We start from the raw sequence: 20,192 nt of genomic DNA, 5'->3' as shown, positions 1-20,192 counted from the left end.
GCAGGGGCTGGGTGAAAGCCCCTCAACCTTGGGCTTCAGCTCTGCCTCCCACTCCCAGCTCACTGAAGCTAGAGGCTTTTCTTCACTCAGACAGCTGCTGGCTGCTGAGGCTGCCAAGCCCAAGGCTGCCAAGTAAAAAGGCACAGTCCCGATGTCACGAAACCACATGGCAGGCCATTAATTCAAGTCCATTGCAAGTCCCCGGGTTGGTAGACCATGGCAGACTGCTGAATAATGACATGGCTACTTGCAGGGTCCAAGCATGCCATAAGCTAGAGACCATTCCCAAAGCTGCTGCTTATGTACAGAAAGCAGACCACATACCCAAAGCAGCTACTTAGCTGCTTGTGGTAGATCCCACCATGGAGTTGATTGCCAGTCTCATCATGGGGAATAACTGCCACCAGCTGCCCAGCCACTCAACCAGGCCCAGCCAAGTTAACACACAAACATAACCACCACATGCAGGAATCAGACCATATACCCAAAGTAGCTACTCAGCTGCTCTAATAGATTCCACCATGGAGTTAATTACCGGTCTCACCATGGGGAATAACTACATGCAGCTGCCCAGCTACTCAGCCAGGCCTAGCCAGCTTGGCACACAAACTTAACCACCACAGAAGGGTTTAATAGATGAAACAAGATTGCCCATAAATTAAGAATTATGGAAGCTAGGTAATGGATACATGGGGGTTCATTATACTATTCTGTCTAGTCACATACATGTTTGAAATTTTCCTTTTAAAAAAAAAGTTAAAGAATCCCACAAGCATGTATGCAAAAAAGACCATTTAGTTTGTTGTTATTACTTGCTGCCATTGATTGAGTTGGCTCCCAATTCATGGCAACCTCATATGGTACAGTGTGGAACTGTTCCATAGGATTTTCTTGGCTATAATCTAGGTGGAAGCAGATCACCAGGCCTTTTCTTCTGCAGAGCCACTAGGTGGGTTTGAACTGCCAACTTTTAGGTTGGCAGCTGACAGTGAACTGTTTGTGTCACTCGGGTTCCTAGGTTAGTTTTACAAGAAAGAAAATCAGAGTGATCTCAGATTTTTCCTCAGCACTATTAAATGAGAGCGGAAAATTGGGAGCAATGTATAACTCGTATAAAAGGAGAGGGTATATGACCCAGAAACATGTGCTTAGTCACATATCATTTACATATGAAAGAAACAGCTTTTCCCTAACACTGACAAATTGTAGAATTCATGAACTTTCCCTAGAACATCTATTTGAAAATTTAAATCCAGCCAGCATTAAAAAGAAAAGAAAAAAATCTAAAAAATTTGAATTACTGTCTAACAGCCCTGGGGATCATTTTTTTTTTTTAAGAAATATTTTACTGTATTTTTTGTGAAAGTTTACAGAGTGAATTATGTTCCCTTTGACAGTTTCTGAACATATTGTTCAGTGACATTAGTTACATTTTTAACAATGTATCAGCATTCCTATTTTTTCCATCTCATTGTTCTGTTTCCATTAATCTAGCTTCTCTGTGAACCCCATTACCTTCTCATCTTTGCTTTAGGATAAATATTGACCATTTGGTCTCATATAGATGATCATTTAAAGGAGCATAGTACTCAAAAGTGATACTGTTTATTTTTTGAGCAAGTCTGTTACTTGGCTGAAAGGTAACCTCCAGGAGTGGCTTCAGTTCCAAATTTAAAAGGTATCTCAGAGCAGTAATCTTGGAGATTCCTGTAGTCTCTACCAGTTCAGTAAGTTTGCCCCCTGTTTAGGAATTCAAGCTTTGTTCTAAATTTTTATCCCATTCTACTCAGAACCATCTATTATAACCCTGGTCAAAACAGTTGATAGTGGTATCTGGGCACCATCTACTTCTGGTCTCAGGATAGATGAAGCCATGGTTTGTGTGGGCTTTTAGTTCTGTAGAGTAATTTCTTCCTTTGAGTCTTGGTTTCCTTCTTTTCTTTTGCTCCAGACGAGTACATACCAATAGTTGTATCTCAGATGGCTGCTTGCAGGCTTTTAAGATCCAGATGCTACTCACCAAACTAGGATATAGAATGTTACCTTTATGGACCATGTAACACCAGTTGAGTTGTCCCATGGACTATGGTCCTAAGTCTTTAAATCCACTAAACCATCCCTCAAGGCGTTTGGTTATATCTAGGAAGTATCCATAACTGCCCCTGCAAAAAGGATACGGGGACGGCATCCTCCTCTAATCTGCTCTAACTTCACAAGGGGGAGTAAGCCCAAAGTTGATTCTTAGGTTCAGGAATACTCAGGATATGATTTTTCATCCAGGACAGCTTCCCCCCTGCTATCCCCTCAGGCATGCCTCTCTGGCCCATTGCCTCTCCACCTGGCCACTGTCCTGGTCAGGCAAGTGTTACAAAGCTCTTTTAGCTCTGGCAATAGGTACACTATGAAGCTTCCTGCCCAGAGACACTCGGCTGTCTTGCTCTGTGGGCCGGTAAGACCACCACTCTGTCTGGTACCTCTCAGTGCCGCTGCTATCTCAGCTGGTTGTCTCTGCCATCTCTCTGTGAAGGTGGTTCACCGTAGGTATTTCAAGACCAAGTACGCGCTCCACTCCACTTCTGGCTCCTCTCTCTTGATGGCAGTGAGATCTCCCTTTCTGCCTCTAGGAGTGCTCATTTTAAGCCTAGCAGAATGGCAAAACTGACCAATCCCCCATATTAGGGTCCCATATACCATATTTGCATGGCCCCACCCCCACAAGGATGCCACATACCCTATTTACATTATTAGGAAGCTATGCAGTCCCTTTAGTGGGCTACAAGCTCCTCACATTTGCATAGTTCCACCCAGTCATCTGGTGGGAGTTACAAAGACCATGGCTAGAAAGGCCATTTCAAGTAATTCACTGCACCACAGTCCCCTATGTGCTTTATTATTTATATGACTATATGCAGCACACACAAACACATTTATACGTTTGCCTACAAATAGACCTATATATGCATCCCCTTCTTACACACATACATGCATATATATCTACCTGTGTACATACATATTTTTTCATTGTTATTGTTGCAAAATTTTGTATGTTACAGCATATACCAAAATCGTTCCTTATTCTTATGTACTTCTGTTGTCATCATTTACGTTGGTCAGGTTGTACAGACTTCACATATATTGGGTATTGTCTTTCCCATTATCCAAAATAGTAGGTGTTCACTATCTAGAAAGTGATCCCCCTTTCATCTTGCTCCCATCACTGGTAACCACCAGAGAATGTTGCTGTCTGTGTGTATACATATTTTTTCTTTTTATATAAGTGAGACCATACAATGTCTGTCCTTGTGTGTTTGAGTTATTTCACTCAGTGTATTGCCCTCCAGATTCATCCATAAGATGTTTTGGGAATGTATCATTATTCTTTATAACTGTGTATATTTCATTGTTTGTACCACAATTGGTTTATCCATTCATCCATTGATGGGCACTTAGTTTGTTTCCATCATCTTTTTGCTATTGTAAATAATGCTGCTATGAACATGTTGTTGCTGTTGTTGTTATGTGCCGTGGAGTCAAACCCGACTCATAGCGACCCCTCCTTGGGTTTCTGAGGCAGTATCACTATGGAAGTAGGATTGCCCAACCTTCCTTCCGAGGAGTGGCTGGTGGGTTTGAACCGCTAGTCGTCTGGTTAGCAGGCAAGTGTCTTAGCCACTATGCTACCAGAGCTCCCAACATAGGTGTGCATATGTCTATTCATGACACTGCTATTAGATCTCTACCATACATACCTAGGAGTGGGATTACTAGATCATAAGGTATCTCTAGCTTTTTGAGGAAGTGCCATACTGTTTTCTGTAGTGGTTATAACATTTTGCAATCCCACCAGCAGTGTATAAGTATTCTAGTCTCCCCACAACCTTGCTAGCATTTGTTGTTTTCTGTTTTTTTTTTAATCAGTGCCATTTTTGCAGGTGTGAGATGCTCTCTTGTTATAGGTTTGATTTGTCTCTTGCTACTGACTAACAGTTGGAAAGATCTTTTCGTGTGTTTATTGGCCACTGAACATCCTCTTTGGTCAAGTTTCTGTTTGTACTGTTTGCCCATTTTTGGTCTTTTTGTTGTTGAGTTTTTGAAGTTTTCTGTCTATTTAAGAGATTAGACCTTTATTCGATGTTGTTTCTCCAAAATTTTCTCCCATTCTGTAGGTTCTTTTTTTATCCTTTTGACAAAGTATTTTGGTGAGCATTAAGTATTTAATTTTTAGGAGGTCTCAATATCTAATTTATTTTCTGTTGTTTGTGTATTTGTAGTTGTGTTTTGTAGTCTATTTCTGCAAAAAAGTAGGTTCCATAGTTTTGTCCTAAGTTATCTTCCATGAACTTTATACTTTGGTCATTCACATTTAGGTTTTTGATCCATTTTGAGTTAGGTTTTGTGTATAGTGTGAGGTATGGATCTTGTTTCATTTTTCTGCAAATGGATATTCAATTTTGCCAGCACCATTTGTTGAAGAGACTGTGTCTTCCCCATTGTATTGACTTTGACCTTTGTTGAAAATCAACTGCCCACAGGTAGACGGATTTCCTTCTGGGTTGTCAATTCTATACCATTGGTCTATGTATCTGTCATTGAATCAGTACTAGGCTGTTTTGGAATTCTGTGAGTGTATGGGGATGACTCTTAAATAAATAATTAAGTCCACACAGCTGTATAATTACAGCTACCAAACAGAATTTAATTTTGTACTGCTTCTAGTGGGGGAGGAGGTACAACAATGTAGAAAGGATAGACTAATGCAAAAATTTGAAAATTGGCCTGGAGCAGGTGGCTACTCACCCCTTTTTCTTAGGAAGCAGAACTCCAGTTCTGTTTGGAGCAATAGAATTGGTCAGTCCTGGGCAGTGTATCATAATTAGTCTAAGTTCGTCACTACAGTCCAATTCCCCTTTTATGTGCACAACTTTACCAGCCTGAATTATCAGGACATAAGATGGAGTTCTGGCCATTCGGATGTAAGGGGAAGTCTTTGGCATTCCTGGCAAAAATTTGTTTCTAATAAAAAGGGACAGATATGATAGGAGGTTTTTGATCCTGTCTCCTCAGAGCTGACCTTAATGATGTGGATAGAATACAGCTTTCATGACTCCCATTTGCTGATGTGCCAAATTTCAAGATGAGAAGAAACAGCTGCAAACATCTATTAATAATCAGAACATGGAATGTACAAGGTATAAATCTAGGAAAATTGGAAGTTGTCAAAAATAAAATAGAACATACAAAGATCGATATTCTAAGCATTAGTACTAGAGCTGAAACGGTTTTGACCTTTTTGAACAGATGATCATATGATCTACTATGCCTGGAATGATGAATTGAAAAAGAATGGAGTTACAGTAATCATCACAAAGAATGTTTCAAGATCTATCCTGAAGTACAATGCTGTCTGTGGTAGGATACTATCCATACGCCTATGAGGAAGACCAGTTAATACTACTATTTTTCAGATTTATGTACCAACCACCAAAGCCAAAGATGAGGAAATTGAAGATTTTTACCAACTTCTGCAGTCTGAAATTGACCAAACATGCAATCAAGATGTGCTGATTATCACTGGTGATTGGAATACAGAAGTTGGAAACAAAGAAGAATCACTGGTAGTTGGAAAATATGGTCTTGGTGATAGAAATGACACTGGAGATTGCATGATAAAATTTTGCAAGACCAACTACCTATTCATTGCAGATACCTTTTTTCAACAATACAAATGGCAGCTATACACATGGACTTTGCTAGATGGCATACACAGGAATTAAATTCAACTATATCTGTGGCAAGAGGTGATGGAGCAGCTCAATATCTTCAGCCAAAACAAGGCCAGGAGCTGATTATGGAACAGACCATCAACTGCTTATATGCAAGTTCAAGTTGAACCTGAAGAAAATTAAAAGAAGTCACAAGAGTAAAATTATGACCTTGATTATATCTAGAGATCATCCAAAGAATAGATTTGATACATTGAACACCAGTGACTGAAAATCAGAAGAATTGTGGGATGACATCAAGAACATCATCCATGAAGAAAAAAAAAAGGTCATTAAAAAGACAGGAAGGGAAGAAAACATCAAAATGGATATCAGAAGAGATTCTGAAACTTGCCCTTGAATGGAGGGTAGCTAAAGGAACTAGAAGAATCAACAGGATAAAAGAGTTAGACAGAAGATTTCAAAGAGCAGCTCAAGAAGACAAAGTCAGTTATTGTAATGAAATGTGCAAAGACCTGGAGTTAGAAAACCAAAAGGGAAGAACACGCTCAGCATTTCTCAAACCAAAAAACTGAGGAAAAAATTTAAACCTCAAACTGCAATATTGAAAGATCCATAGGCAATATGTTGAATGATGCAGGAAACATCAAAAGAAGATGGATGGAATACACAGAGTCACTGTAACAAAAAGAATTGGTAGATGATCATCCCTTTCAGAAAAGGGCATATGATCAAGAACCAGTGGTACTGAAGGAAGATGTCAAAGCTGCACTGAAGGAATTGGTGAAAAACAGTGCTCCAGGAATTGAGTACCCATTCCAAAGAAAGGTGATCCCATAGAATATGGGAAGTTTCAAACAATATCATTGATACCACGTGCAAGTAAAACTTACTGAAAATAATTAAAAAATGGTTGCAGCAGTATATTGATAGAGAACTTCCAGAAACACAAGCTGGATTCAGGAGGGTACATGGAGCAAAGGATATCATAGCTGGTGTCAGAGCAAGGGATAGCATAGCTGGTGTCAGATGGATCTTGGCTCAAAGCAAAGAATACCAGAAAGATGTTTACTTGTGTTTTATTGACTATGCAAAGGCATTTGATTATGTGGATCATGACAAATTATGGATAACGTTGAGAAGAATGGGAATTCTAGAACACTTAATTGTACTCATGAGGAACTTGTACATAGATCAGGAGGCTGTTGTTTGAATGGAACAAGGGGATACTGCATGGTTTAAAATCAGGAAGATGGTGTGTCAGGGTTGTATCCTTTCACTGTACTTATTCAACTTGTATGCTGAGCAGATAATCTGAGAAGCTGAATTATATGAAGAAGGTGGCATCAGGATTGGAGGATGACTCATTAATAACCTGAAATATGCAGACGACACAACTTTGCTTGCTGAAAGTGAGGATGATTTGGAGCACTTATTGATGAAGATTAAAGGCTACAGTCTGCAGTATGGATTGCACCTCAATATAAAGAAAACAAAAATCCTCACAATGGGACCAATAAGCAGCATCATGATAGATGGAGAAAAGATTGCGGTTGTCAAAGACTTCACATTACTTGGTTCTACAATCAGTGCCAGTGGAAGAGCAGTCAGGACATCAAAAGATGTATTGCACTTGGCAAATCTGCTGCAAAAGATCTCTTTCAACTGCTGAAGAGCAAAGATAACCTCCTTGAAGACTACAATGCGCCTCACCCAAACGATGGTATTTTTAATCGCCTTTTATGCATGTGAGAGCTGGACAATGAATAGGGAAGACCGAAGAAGAGTTGATGCTTTTGAGTAGTGGTATTGGCGAAGAATGCTGAAAGTACTGTGGACTGCAAAAAGAACTAACGAATCTGTCCTGGAAGAAGTGTAGCTGGAATGCTTCTTAGAAGTGAGGATGGCCAGACTTCATCTCACTACTTTGGTCATGTTGTCAAAAGCGACCATTCTCTGGATAATGATGTCATGCTTGGTGAAGTGGAGGGTCAGTGAAAAAGGGGAAGGCCCTCAACAAGATGGATTGACGTGGTGGCTGCAGCCATGGGCTCAGGTATAGTAGGGATTGTGAGGCTGGCCTGGGACTGGGCAGTGTTTCATTCTGTTTGCATAAGGTCACTCTGAGTCGGAGACAACTTGATGGCACATACAATAACAGCAACAAATGATAGGAGGGTTACCAACACTCCATCCGCCTTCTGCTTGAGACCAGGTTAAGGATGGTAAGGATGTAATCCTTAAAGCTGCAGCAGACATTTTGAGATCATGAGGTGGTAAGCCGAAGATGAAAAGCTGTATATTGAGGATGGCAGAACAGAAGGATGGAAAAGGTATCTTAGGCCTTGATTGCATTGTGAAGCCACTAAAAGAGCCCTGGAATTAGCTACCTTCATATTTCTTGTTAGTAGACTGTATAGTTTTGGTCACTATTTTTGCAGCAAAAGGCTTTCCAAACTGATGCAGTGCTAACAAATCATGAATAAAAGATATGTGCCTTAGTTTCTTAATTTTCATAGAAGGAAGTCGATAGATACTGCTTTGTTTCTAGAGTCAGTGTATTGAAAAAAGAAAGTTTCATCCTGTTTCCTATTACTCTTCATTCCTATTACTCTTCATTCAGTCACTATGTTCCAGCCATACTGGCTTCCTTATGGCACTCTAAAGCACGTTCTTATCTCAAGGCCTTTGTAGGTTTGTTCCATCTTGTCTAGAATGCTCTTCCCACAGCTAACATGTAAGAGTCATTCCTCTTCATTAAAGCCTGTGATCAAACGTTAGCTCCTCAGATAGGCCTTTTCTGACTCTCCTCTAAGATAGTACTCACCAGCATTGTCCCTTTGCTTTAATTTTCTTCCCAGTACTTGTTTCTACCTGATAAGTAGTATGTCCCATAGTCATTTATATATACACTTGGATAGCATTTATCACATTTTATTTGTAATCATTTATCCATTCCCTCACTGAAGTTTGAGCACCTTAAGGTTGGGAATCTTTTTTGTAGTTAAAAAATATAAATATATACATATTAAAACATTTGCCAATTCAATATTTGTTACATTTCCAATTCAGCATGGCATTGGTTTACAGTTATCAAGTTGTGCAGCTATCACCATTTGTTTACAATATACTCTACCCCCATTAATGGAAATTCAGTGCCCTTCTAAACAATGACTCCCCTTTCCCTCCTTCTTCCCACCCCTGTAACCATTAATAAAGTTTGGTCTCCAAACATTTGCCTATTTCATATAATTGGCATCATAGAATATTTGTCCTTTTGTGGCTACTTATTTCACTAAGCATTATGTTTTTAAGATTCATTTACGTTGTAGCATGTGTCAGGATTTCTCTTTGTATGGATTCTGTATTTGCTTACTCACTAAAATTTATTGTAACCTAAGATCAATATTCTAGGTGCATTTGTGATCATTTGCAGACATGCTACAAGAGTAAATACAAATTAGAAGACATTTTTAAAAAGAGAAAGAAATGTAGTTTTCTCTGTTGAAAAAAAAGAGACCCCTCCCCCCAACAAACACTTCCATCCTTTTTCTTAGAGATTTACTTTACAAAACTTGTAAGTTTTTTCTGTGCCTCTTTTTAGTCTGTATTCTGGTAATTCCTGGAGCCTTGTTCTTTGCCAGTTCCTTCAGTGCAGCTTCAACTTCTTCCTTGAATACTGTTGCTTCTTGATCATATGCCACCTCCTGAAATAGTTGAACATCAACCAGTTCTTTTTGGTACAGGGACTCTGTGTATTCTTTCCATCTTCATCCGTTGCTTCCTGCCTCTTCAATATTTTGCCTATAGAAACTTTCAGTATTACAACTTAAGGCTTGAATTTTTTCTTCAGTTCTTGCAGCTTCAGAAGTGCTGAGTGTGTTCTTCCCTTTTGGTTTCCTGACTCCAAGTATTTTCACATTTCATTATAATTGACATTGTCTTCTTAAGCTGCTCTTTGAAATCTGTACAGCTCTTTTATCTTGTCATTTCTTTCATTGGCTTTAGCTACTCTCCATTCAAGAGCAAGTTTCAGAGTCTCTTCTGATATCCATTTTGATCTTTTCTTTCTTCCCAGTCTTTTTAATGACTTTTTGCTTTCTACATGTATGCTGTTGTTGATGTCATCCCACAACTCATTTGGTTTTCATTCATTGGTGTTCAGTGTGTCAAATCTGTTCTTCAGATGGTCCCTAAATCCAGGTGGCATATAATCAAGGTCATAATTTGGCTGTCATAGACTTGTTTTAATTTTCTTCACCTTCAACTTGAACTTGCATATGAGCAGTTGCTGGTTTGCTCCATAGTAGCTCCTGGCTTTGTTTTGGTGAAGATATTGAGCTTCTCCATCGCCTCTTTCCACAGATGTAGTCGATCTGATTCCTGTGTATTCCATCTGGTGAAGTCAATGTATATAGCCATCGTTTATGTTGTTGAAAAAAGATACTTGCAATGAATAAGTCATTGGTCTTGTAAAATTCTGTCATGCAATCTCTGGCATCATTTCTATCACCAAGGCCATATTTTCCAACTACTGGTGATTGTTCTTTGTTTCCAACTTTTGCATTCCAGTCACCAGTATTAATCAATACTGCATGGTTAGTCAATTTCATGCTACAGAAGTTGGTAAAATCTTCAATTTCCTGGTCTTTGGCTTTAGTGGTGGGTATGTAAATTTGAATAAAGGTGGTATTAACTGGTCTTCCTTGTAGGCATATGGATATTATGTTATCACTGACAGCATTGTACTTCAGGATAGATCTGGAAACATTTTTTGTGACGATGAATGCAATGCCTTTCTTCTTCAGTTTGTCCTTCCCAGCATAGTAGATTATATGATTGTCTGGTTCAAAATGATCAGTACCAGTCCATTTTACCTCACTAATGCCTAGAATATCAATCTTTATGCGTTCCATTTCATTTTTGACAACTTCCAGTTTTCCTATATTCATATTTTGTACACTCCATGTTCTGATTATTTATGGATATTTGCAGCTGTTTCTTCCCATTTTGATTCCTGCCACATCAGCAAATGGAGGTCCTGAAAGCTTTACTCTATCCATGTCATTAAGGTTGACTCTGTTTTGAGGAGGCAGTTCTTCTCAGTCATATTTTGAGTGCCTTTCAACGTGAGGGCCTCATCTTCTGGCACTATGGCAGTGTTTCAGGGCTATTCATGAAGTTTTCCAGTAATGTATCAGGCAGTGTTTCACTGCTGTTCTTAAGATTTTCACTGGCCAGTTCTTTGAGAAGTAAATGGCCTCTTCCTTCTTCCCAGTCTGCCTTAGTTAGTCTGGAAGCTCTACTGAAGCCTATACACCATGGGTGACCCTGTTAGTATTTGAAATACCTGTGGAATAGCCTCCAACCTTACAGCAACATGCAAGCCACCACAGTATGACAAACTGACAGACAGGTGGTAGTGCATCTGCTTAGCTGTATAAAAAGATAAAATTCCTTTCTGTCTTTGCAATCTGTTTAGTGCATCGATAACAAAAGTGTTTTATTTTACTTCTGTAGAGAGTTTGTGTCAATTGGTAAGAGATTTTTTGAATTGGGCTTCAGTGTGTAGAGTGGTAAAAACTTGAATTGCCTGATAAGCACTGTTCTCAGCTGAAGTCAGAGAAGATGAAGCTCTGTTTTCTTGTTTCAGCTCTCATACTGTAAGCAAACATTCATTTTGCATTCTAGTTATTGCCACATTTTTAGCATGTTTGTGCCTTTTTTGTAGGTAATTTTGCTGTGTAGAACAGTCCTAAGTGTACTGCTAAAATACTGTCTAGTGTTCTTAAGTGCAAGAAGGTTGGGATGTGCCTTTTGGAGAAAATACGTGTTTAATAAGCTTTGTTCAGGCATGAGTTAAAGTGCTGTTGGCTATGAGTTCAGTGTTAATGAATCAGCAATTTATATTAAGAAGGTGTCTTTCTCTAAAGAGAACACATATAAAATACAATATATATTGTTCTTTTAAAATATGTGAAAAATACGTGATCAGAGGCTCTCAGGAACCTAACCCTGTATTTTCCCTGGAGCAGTTATTCAGTATGTGCTAATTCATTGTCCATAGCTACCACTGAACATAAATATGTGAATAATAAGAATTGACTATTCTAAATGGCTCAGATAAGATCTTATTGGCTCTCCAGTATGGTAGCTAGTTGTCACATGTGGTTTTTAAATTAAAATTAGCTGGAATAGAATAAAATATAAAATTGATTTTCTCATGTACACTAGCTGCATTTCAAGTGCTTCAGTAGCCACGTGTTGGCCAGTGGCTACAATATTGGAGAGCACAGATACAGAACATTCCATCATCGTAGAAAGTTCTTTTGGACTATGCTCCCCTAAAAAGTAGAGAAACATGTAATAAAATAATGACAAAGTCAGATCTGTACTAAGGAAGCTAATATCAGATGCTATGTGGTGGCATTAATAATGGAGCGGCTCATTATGGTGGTTATGGTGATGAGTCTGAGGAATCTCCATCAAGAGTAAGAATCTGGGAGTTTTCTTTTCAAATTCAGCTGTGTCTACATGGCATTCAAGCCTCTGGCCAAGCTTTCTTGCAACTTTTACCCAGTTCATGTTTCAGTTACCTGTTTAGGAAAAGGGAAATGATATATTTCAAATGTCTTTTGAAGATTTTCTCTGGATTTTCATTTCTGTGTGCCAAGCACTGCTTTAAGAGCAGAGGCTATAGAGATGAATACTCTTTAGGTCCTGTCTTTATTACAGTGTGACAGGGTAGGCACATAGGCAGATACATATTGTCAAGTTGCTTAAGCAAAGGTCAGAGAAGAGAGAATGCTCAACTTGGTGGGACATCTAAGCTGGGATTTGAAGGAAACGGAAGCTTAACAGGCTAGGTGAGGGCTGGAGAGGCAGTGATCCCTGCTCTGGTATCTGTACTTCACAGTTGGGCTAGCTGAGTGTGGGGGCAAGATCAGGAAAGACCTTGAAAACCGTGCTAAGTAAGGAGCTTATTTTGAGGCCAGAGGTTACCGACATTTTTAAAGTATCTTGGAGCTACAAGAAGTCTCTAGCTGGAATAAATAAAATAGAGTGCTGTTTTTCAAATAAACTGTAAATCCTGATAAAATTAATAGAATACAAATTCATTTAAAAATCAAATTTACAGTATTTCTCCTTCAGCATTCAATAAATTGTTCGTTTCTTACAGCTTTGAAACGACACCTTAACAGGCAAAACAAAGAGTGATAGTTAGAGATCAAAGAAATATAAGAAAGGGAAAGTTGGACAGTAGCTTATAGGGACCCAATAATATAAGAACTGTCAATCTCAAAGATAATAAATTAGTAGTTCCTAGTGGAGATGCCTCTTCCACATCTTTTGACCAGGGTAGAAAATCAAAATTGGGGAGTAGGGAGGGACACTCTGAAAACCATATTCAGTATTATTATTTTATCTTTGGAAAATGGTTAAAAATGTTTTTGTAAAATAAACTGTAGAAAACAAAATTAGATAAAACACTGGTGGTGGTGGTGGTGGTGGTGTTATGTGCCGTGGAGTTGGATCCAACTCATAGTGACCCCTCCTTGGGTTTCCAAGGTGGTATCACCATGGAAGTAGATTGCCCAACCTTCCTTCCGAGGAATGGCTGGTAGGTTTGAACCGCCAGCCTTCTGGTTAGCAGTGAAGTGCCTTAGGCACTATGCCACCAGAGCTCCTTTGGCTGGTGGACATGGATTAATAAAATGGTTGATGAGAATGTGTTAGAATTTTGGCTGATTGCTGATACCCTCTAGATGTACTGAGCCTGGTATTAATTGATGTGCCCTGGGGTGAAGGAAGCTAATGTTATTGGTGAAGTTTGAGAAAGAAAGAGGGAGAGAAAGATTGCCCAAATAATTGTAGACATACTAGAGGTTTTAGATGCTGGTGCAATTGTGTTAGTCTGGGTTCTCTAGAGAAGTAAAACCAGTAAAGCTTATATATAGATATATATAGATAGAAATTTATCTTAGGAAAATGGCTTACACACTTACAGAAACTGGCAAGTCCCAAGGTCTTGGATCAAACGTCAAGCTGGAGGCTTTTCCCAACTCACACAGCTGCAGGGGCTGATGAGCTCAAGGTTGGCAGGCAGTATACTGGCTGTTGACTCTGAGGAATGATGAATCCGAGATCTCCAGGCTGAACGGTGGATTGTTCGCTCACAGACAGTTGTAGGCAGCACAACAGGATCCTAATCCACAGAAGAGTGTCTCTTTTCCCAGAATGTCCTTAAATATACTGGAAGCAGGCCACACCCCTAGGGAAACTCACTTTTAATGAATTGGCTGCTCAAAACATATACATCTGATCTCATCATGGGAATAACCCACATCACAGCTGCTTAAAGCACTCAGAACTGTGGTCCAGCCAAGTTGACAAACAGCTCCAACTATCACAACAGTCTTTGAATAAGTATTTATTTCACTGTTTTTATATGCCAAGCACTTTTCTGGGCACTGAGAATATAGTGGTACATGAGAAAGACAAAGCCCCTACTCTTATTGTACTTCCAAGTAAGTAAATAAGTAAAATCTAATTGAGTGGTAAGTGCTGTTTGCAGTGAAGACGTTAGGACAGAGTAATTGGAATATAAAGTAATGGTGGTGGAGTAGTAGAGAGAAAGGAAAGATGTGCTAGCTACTTAACATAGGATAGTAAGGAAAGGCCTGTTCGAAGAGGTACATTTCACTGAGACCTCAGCAGTGAGAAGGACTAACTACGTGAAGATCGGGGGAAGATCATTTTCCAGACAGATAGAACAGTGAATGCAAAGCCCCTAAAAGAGAAATGAGCTTGGCAGATGAGAAGGTTATACAGCTGAGGCCAGGGGGCAGGCAGGAGTCAACTCATGTGAAGCCATGTAGGCCATAGTAAGGAGTTTGGATTTTGAGTCCAATTAGAAGCCATTAGAGAGTTTCAGCAGCAGTTGGTGTTGAGTGATGGTATTCTTCCTAGCCATATTCATTCATATATTCAGCAGGTATTTATTGAGTACCTGGTATGTGCCTGGTATTACAGTAAACCTAGAAGTAAAACCAAAATCAAAACGAAACTTACTGCCACTGAGTTGATTCCTACTCATAGTGACCTCCTTTGGACTTCTGAGCTGTTAAATCTTTAGGGAAATAGATTGCCCAGTCTTCCTTCTACAGGGTGGCTGGTGGATTTGAACCACCAGCCTTCTGGTTAGCAGTCAAATGCCTTAAGCACTATGCCACAGAAGTGGTAAGTAAAATAATGTCAGGTAGTTTCTGCTTTCATGAAACCTGTTCAAGTAATTTGCTCTTTATTGAGTTGTCCTTTTATACCTAAATTGTAGGACATCTTTATAGGTTCTAGATACAAGTCTTACATCAGAGCTATGTTTTGTGATTATTTTCTTTAAGTCTGTGGCTTGTCTGTTTTTTTTTTTAACCATGTCTTTTGATGAACAGAAGTTTTTAATTTTGATGAAATCTAATTTACCATATTTTTTCCCTCTATAGTTACTGCTTCCTTTGTCTAATCATATACATATATACATGTACACATACATGTGTATCTGTATGAGTGTGTGTATATGTGTATGTGTGTGTGTGTATTCTCCTGTGTTTTCTTCTTATAACTTTATAGGTTTAGGTCTTTATGCATCTTAGTTTTTATGTAGGGATCAAGGTTCTTCTTCCTGCCCCTTCCCCCAGTATCTATATCCAGTTGTTCCAACATTATGTGTTGAAAAGGCTTTCCTTTCCTAATTTAATTCCTTATAAAAATTCATTTGAACACATATGTGTGGGTCTGATTTTGACCTACAGTTCTGTTATAGTGATCTCTTTGCCTGTTCTGTGCTAATATCACAGTCTTGAATCCTGTATCTTAATGGTTTGTCTTGAAGTCATTGTAAGTATGCCTGCTTTATCTTCTTTTTTTTTTTTTTCAGATTGTTTTGGCTGTTCTAGGTCCTTTATTTTCATATAAATTTTAGAATCAATTTGTCTGTTCCTATTTTTTAAAAAAAGCCTGGTGAATTATGATTGAGATTGTGTTTAATGTACCGATTGGGGAGAATGGACATCGTAACAATATTAGGTCTTCCAGTCCATGAATATGGTATATCATTTCTTTGTTGTTGTTGTTGTTGTTATGTGCCATCAAGTCGGACCCGACTCATAGCGACCCCTCCTTGGGTTTCCGAGGCAGTATCACTACGGAAGTAGATTGCCCCATCTTCCTTCCTTTAATTTTTCTAAGCAATATTTTGTAATTTTTAGTGTATGAGTCTTGCACAGATTTTGTTAAATGTATCTCAGTATTTCATATTTCTAAAACTACTATAAACAGAATTTTTAAAATGTTATCTTCTAATTATTTTCTATTCATGGTATCTATACATTGACTATATATATCCTGTAACCTTGCCAAACTTACCCAGTAGTTGTAGGTGGTTTTTTTTTTTTTTTTTTTTTTTGTAGGTTCTGTCAGATTTTTCATAGATAATCATATCTGAAAGAGCAGAATTTTTATTTCTTCCTTTCCAGTCTGTATACCATTTTTTTCTTACCTGGTCGTACTAGCTAGGACTTTCAGTACAATGTTGTATAGGAGTAATGAGAGAGGACATCTTGGCTTTGTCCTCAATCTAAGAAGAGAGCAATTCAGTCTTTTGCTGTTAAGAATAATCTCAGCTGTAGGTTTGTTTTTTTGTACATGACCTTTATCAGGTTAAGGTAATCCTCTTCTATACCTAGTATGATGAGAACTTTTCATCATAAATGGATGTTGAATTTCATTAAATGCTTTCTCTTCATGTAAGGGCCTGATCTTGTGAGTTTTCCTCTTTATTCTGTTAATAGGACCCAAACTAAAAGAGCAGCACTTATCTTGAGACATGTCAGTCTCAGGGCACCATGGTGCCATTTGAAGTTTCAAATGCATAGCTTCACTTCAGCTTACATTCCACTGGTTAAAGCAGATCTTATGGCAGAATCATACTTTTCCTCCTGTGAGGGGTAGTAAAACCACATGACAAGAGGCAAGCTTTTATGATCTTCTTAGATAGAAGATAGCAAATCATTGACATCAGTTATAAAATCTACCAACCTGTCATTCTTTTTTTTTTTTAAAGTGAACAAATGAATGTGGTTTTATTTTCATTTTCATATCTGCCCATAAGTTCACCCATGAATTTTTTTTTTTGGTCTTTTTTTTTTTTTTTTTCAATTGTGATTTGGGTGAAAATTTACAGAGCAAATTCACTTTCCACACAGCAGTTTACATACACTTTGTCTCATGACATTGACCACAATTCACCACAATGCAACAGCTCCCCTCCCACTTTGTCCTGATAGTTACCTCTTCCCTGTGTCCATCCCTCCTTGCACTCTTGCCCCCTAAGCTGTTTCCCTGTGCATCAACAACCCTTCTTTCTCCCATGATCTCTCCAAGGAGTGTATCTACCTCAGGTAAATGTTCAACTCATATGCCTGTTTTTTGTTTGGCTGGAAGCCACAGGTGTGAGTTCATTTCCAGACCCAAAGGGCAGCTAGGGGCCATATTCTCAGTGGTTCCACCAGGCTTTGTCAGACCAGCAAACCTGGTTCTCCCCTCCCCCCCCTTTTTTTTCTCTCCAACCTGGGAAGAATGTGAATTTGATCCTTGTTTTTAGATACTGTATTTTAAATATGATTCCTTGGTTTTAAGTACTCAAGAACTGTTGAACTGGAAAGAGCCAGTTGTCCATTTTATCTGCTATTTCCTTCTGTCCACCTCATCCCCCACATTTATGGGGATAAATCTGCAGAAACTGAAAATCAAAAGTGCTTTGCTCCAAGGTCACGTCAACTCTAGTAGAAGCGTGATCTGGAGCAGAACATTACCTTAATATCAGAGAGCAAAAAGGATGCCTGGAAAATTCATTTCTAAGAATCTGATGTGGTTTAAAATAGCCTTTGTATTTGTTTTAACCTAAAGAATCACTAAGGTACTCTCAGAAAATACCTGGGGGAAAAAAATTATTTACTTATTTACAAATGTTTATTGAGCACCTGCTTCTTTATTATTCAATCCACACTGGGATTTTAAGTGGAATAGCAAGTATTTCTTGATTATAAAAGATATATAATAGGGTACAGATGATACATTGGGATTGTAAAGAACACATAAAGGATGTAAAGGATTATCAAGAATGTTTTTCTCAATTTCAACTTCTGGGAGACCTGAATAAGCAATAATGATAATAACTAGGATTTATTGATGTTTTGTAATGTGCTAATAAATAAGCACAGTTCTATGCATATTAAGTGTTCACAAGGTTTTTATAAAGGTCCATAAGGTAGGTACAATTGTTATCTGCATTTTATAGTTGAGAAAATCAAGGCACAAAGAAACTAATAAAAATGCTGAAAGTCACTTGGCCATTAAGTGGAAGAGCTGTAATTTGAACTTGAGCTTCAAAGCCCATGAGCTTAACTACTCAATATATTGAGTCTGTAGAACAATAGACAGCTTATACTGTTTTTTAATACCATGATTTCTTCCTAATGAAGAGTTGATGAGTTTAGCTCAAATGTGTGCACAAGAAAATTAAGCATAAAAATAAGGGGCCACATCACATTAGGCAATTGGTAAACACAGGTATAGTAGGTTAAATGGAAAGTTGTACTTCTAAATCTTCAGTTTTTTTATTGTTGTATATTATAATTTAGTAGTTAAAGTATGGTCTTTAAACTAGACTTGGGTTCAAATGCTAGCTTTATGCATCCCAGCTGTCTGACCTTGGGCAGGTCAAAGGTCAGTACACAGAAGCTGCTGCTGCTGTTTGGATCACCTGTGGTGATGGGTGCATTTCTTTCTCTTTTCTTAATCAGGTGGATTTGTTTAAAAAGAGTCTTCTGTTGATTCCTATTCACCTGGAAGTCCATTGGTCTCTCATTACTGTGACATTGTCTAATCGAATTATTTCATTTTATGATTCCCAAGGCATTCATTTTAAGTTTTGTGTAGAGGTAAGTTAATATACTGCTGTTTTGTTTTTTTTCCATTTACCTTGTGGTTGACCAAATATCATCATAGCTCTAGATAGAGCAGCAGCAATCAGTACCATAAAGTAACACTTTCTGTCCTGAAAACCAAACCTAAAACCCTCTGAAATATTGGCATAGAAAAATGCTATAAAGCATATTTCAAGTGGCAGGAGGTAGTTGTCTAAGATCTGGATCCCTTTCTGAGATTCATGCTCTATTTTGAGTTCATCACTGTTTTTTTTTTTTGTTTCTCCCTTAAAACTACATCTTGAGTGTGGACAGAAATTATTTTCTTTGGTTTCCCTTAGAGCTAAAATTGGCTGAAATCTTCAGAATAACTTTTGTGGAACGAATTATAACCCAGAAGAATCAACTGGCAAAATATTAATGTTAAACTAATGGGAGCTGAACAAGATGGTTGGATACAAAGGCAGCTAGAAAAATCAGTCGATTTCCAGATTTTCCTGCACCAATAGAACAGTTGGAAAATGTAACTGAAAACAGGAAGATTCCATTTAAAAAAGCAACAAAAACCCAATAATATGCCCTCACAAGAAATGTGCAAGTTCTTTATAATGAAAACTCTGTAAAAGTTTTACTTAAGTACTTAAAGGAAATCTCTATAGATAGAAAGGCAGACTCAGTATTGGAAAGAGATCAGTTCTCCTCAAACTAATATATACCAATTTCCATCCTAATCATTTTCTCCACTGTAATGGAATGTAATATAAATGGAACCTGATAAGCCCGTTCTAATTTTATATGCAGAATTCCTGTGCACGAATAGCAAAACAATTTTGAACTAGAACAGTGAAGGAATATTTGCTATATCAGAAGCATAATATATCAAAACATATTACAAAGTCTTCATAATTAAAACTGTATTTGTGTTGGCTTAAGAATACAAATTCATTGGTGGAACAGCATAGAGAATTCAGAAATAACTCATGTATCTGGGAATTTGTTGTTCTAGTTAGGTGCCATTGAGTCAATTTTTGACACATAGCAACCACACGTGACAGAGTATAGCTACCTCATAGGATTTTTTTGGCTATAATCTTTATGGGACCAGAACACCAGGCCTTTCTCCTGTGGAGCCACAGGGTGGGTTTGAACCTCCAACCTTCTGGATTAGCAGCCGATCGCTTAACTGTTGCGCCACCAGGATTCCTTTGGGAAAGGGCACGCTATTCAGTTTATGGCATTAGGAAAAGTATACATCCCTACTTCATACTATTTACTAAAACAAATAACAGAGGAAACAAAGAGCTAGATATAAAACACAAAACTACACAAATATTAGAATAAAATACAGAAAATTTTATGTTCTTAGAGTAGGGAAGGCTTTCTTACATAAAACCCAAAAAGCAAAAGACTTAAAGGAACAGACTGGTAGGTTTAACCATTTGTTATTGTTATTGTTATGTGCCGTCGAGTTGACCCCGACTCATAG

The 20,192-nt window shown here is 38.2% G+C and overlaps 1 protein-coding gene across 1 annotated transcript in view; it reads left to right on the top strand.

The window, feature by feature from the left end:
* The window catches only part of SENP5 (SUMO specific peptidase 5), a 53,832-nt gene that overhangs the window by 27,444 nt on the left and 6,196 nt on the right, over positions 1-20,192 (top strand). The window contains exon 6 of the mRNA XM_007957101.2: positions 18,584-18,721. Within this exon, the coding sequence (XP_007955292.1) occupies positions 18,584-18,721 (138 nt within the window). The remainder of the gene's footprint in view (positions 1-18,583; positions 18,722-20,192) is intronic.

This window comes from Orycteropus afer, unplaced genomic scaffold (genome assembly GCF_000298275.1).
Source record: "Orycteropus afer afer isolate SDZICR_OR568_19922 unplaced genomic scaffold, OryAfe1.0 scaffold00703, whole genome shotgun sequence".
Classification (NCBI taxonomy): Eukaryota; Metazoa; Chordata; class Mammalia; order Tubulidentata; family Orycteropodidae; genus Orycteropus; species Orycteropus afer.
This window is presented reverse-complemented; position numbering and strand designations above follow the sequence as displayed.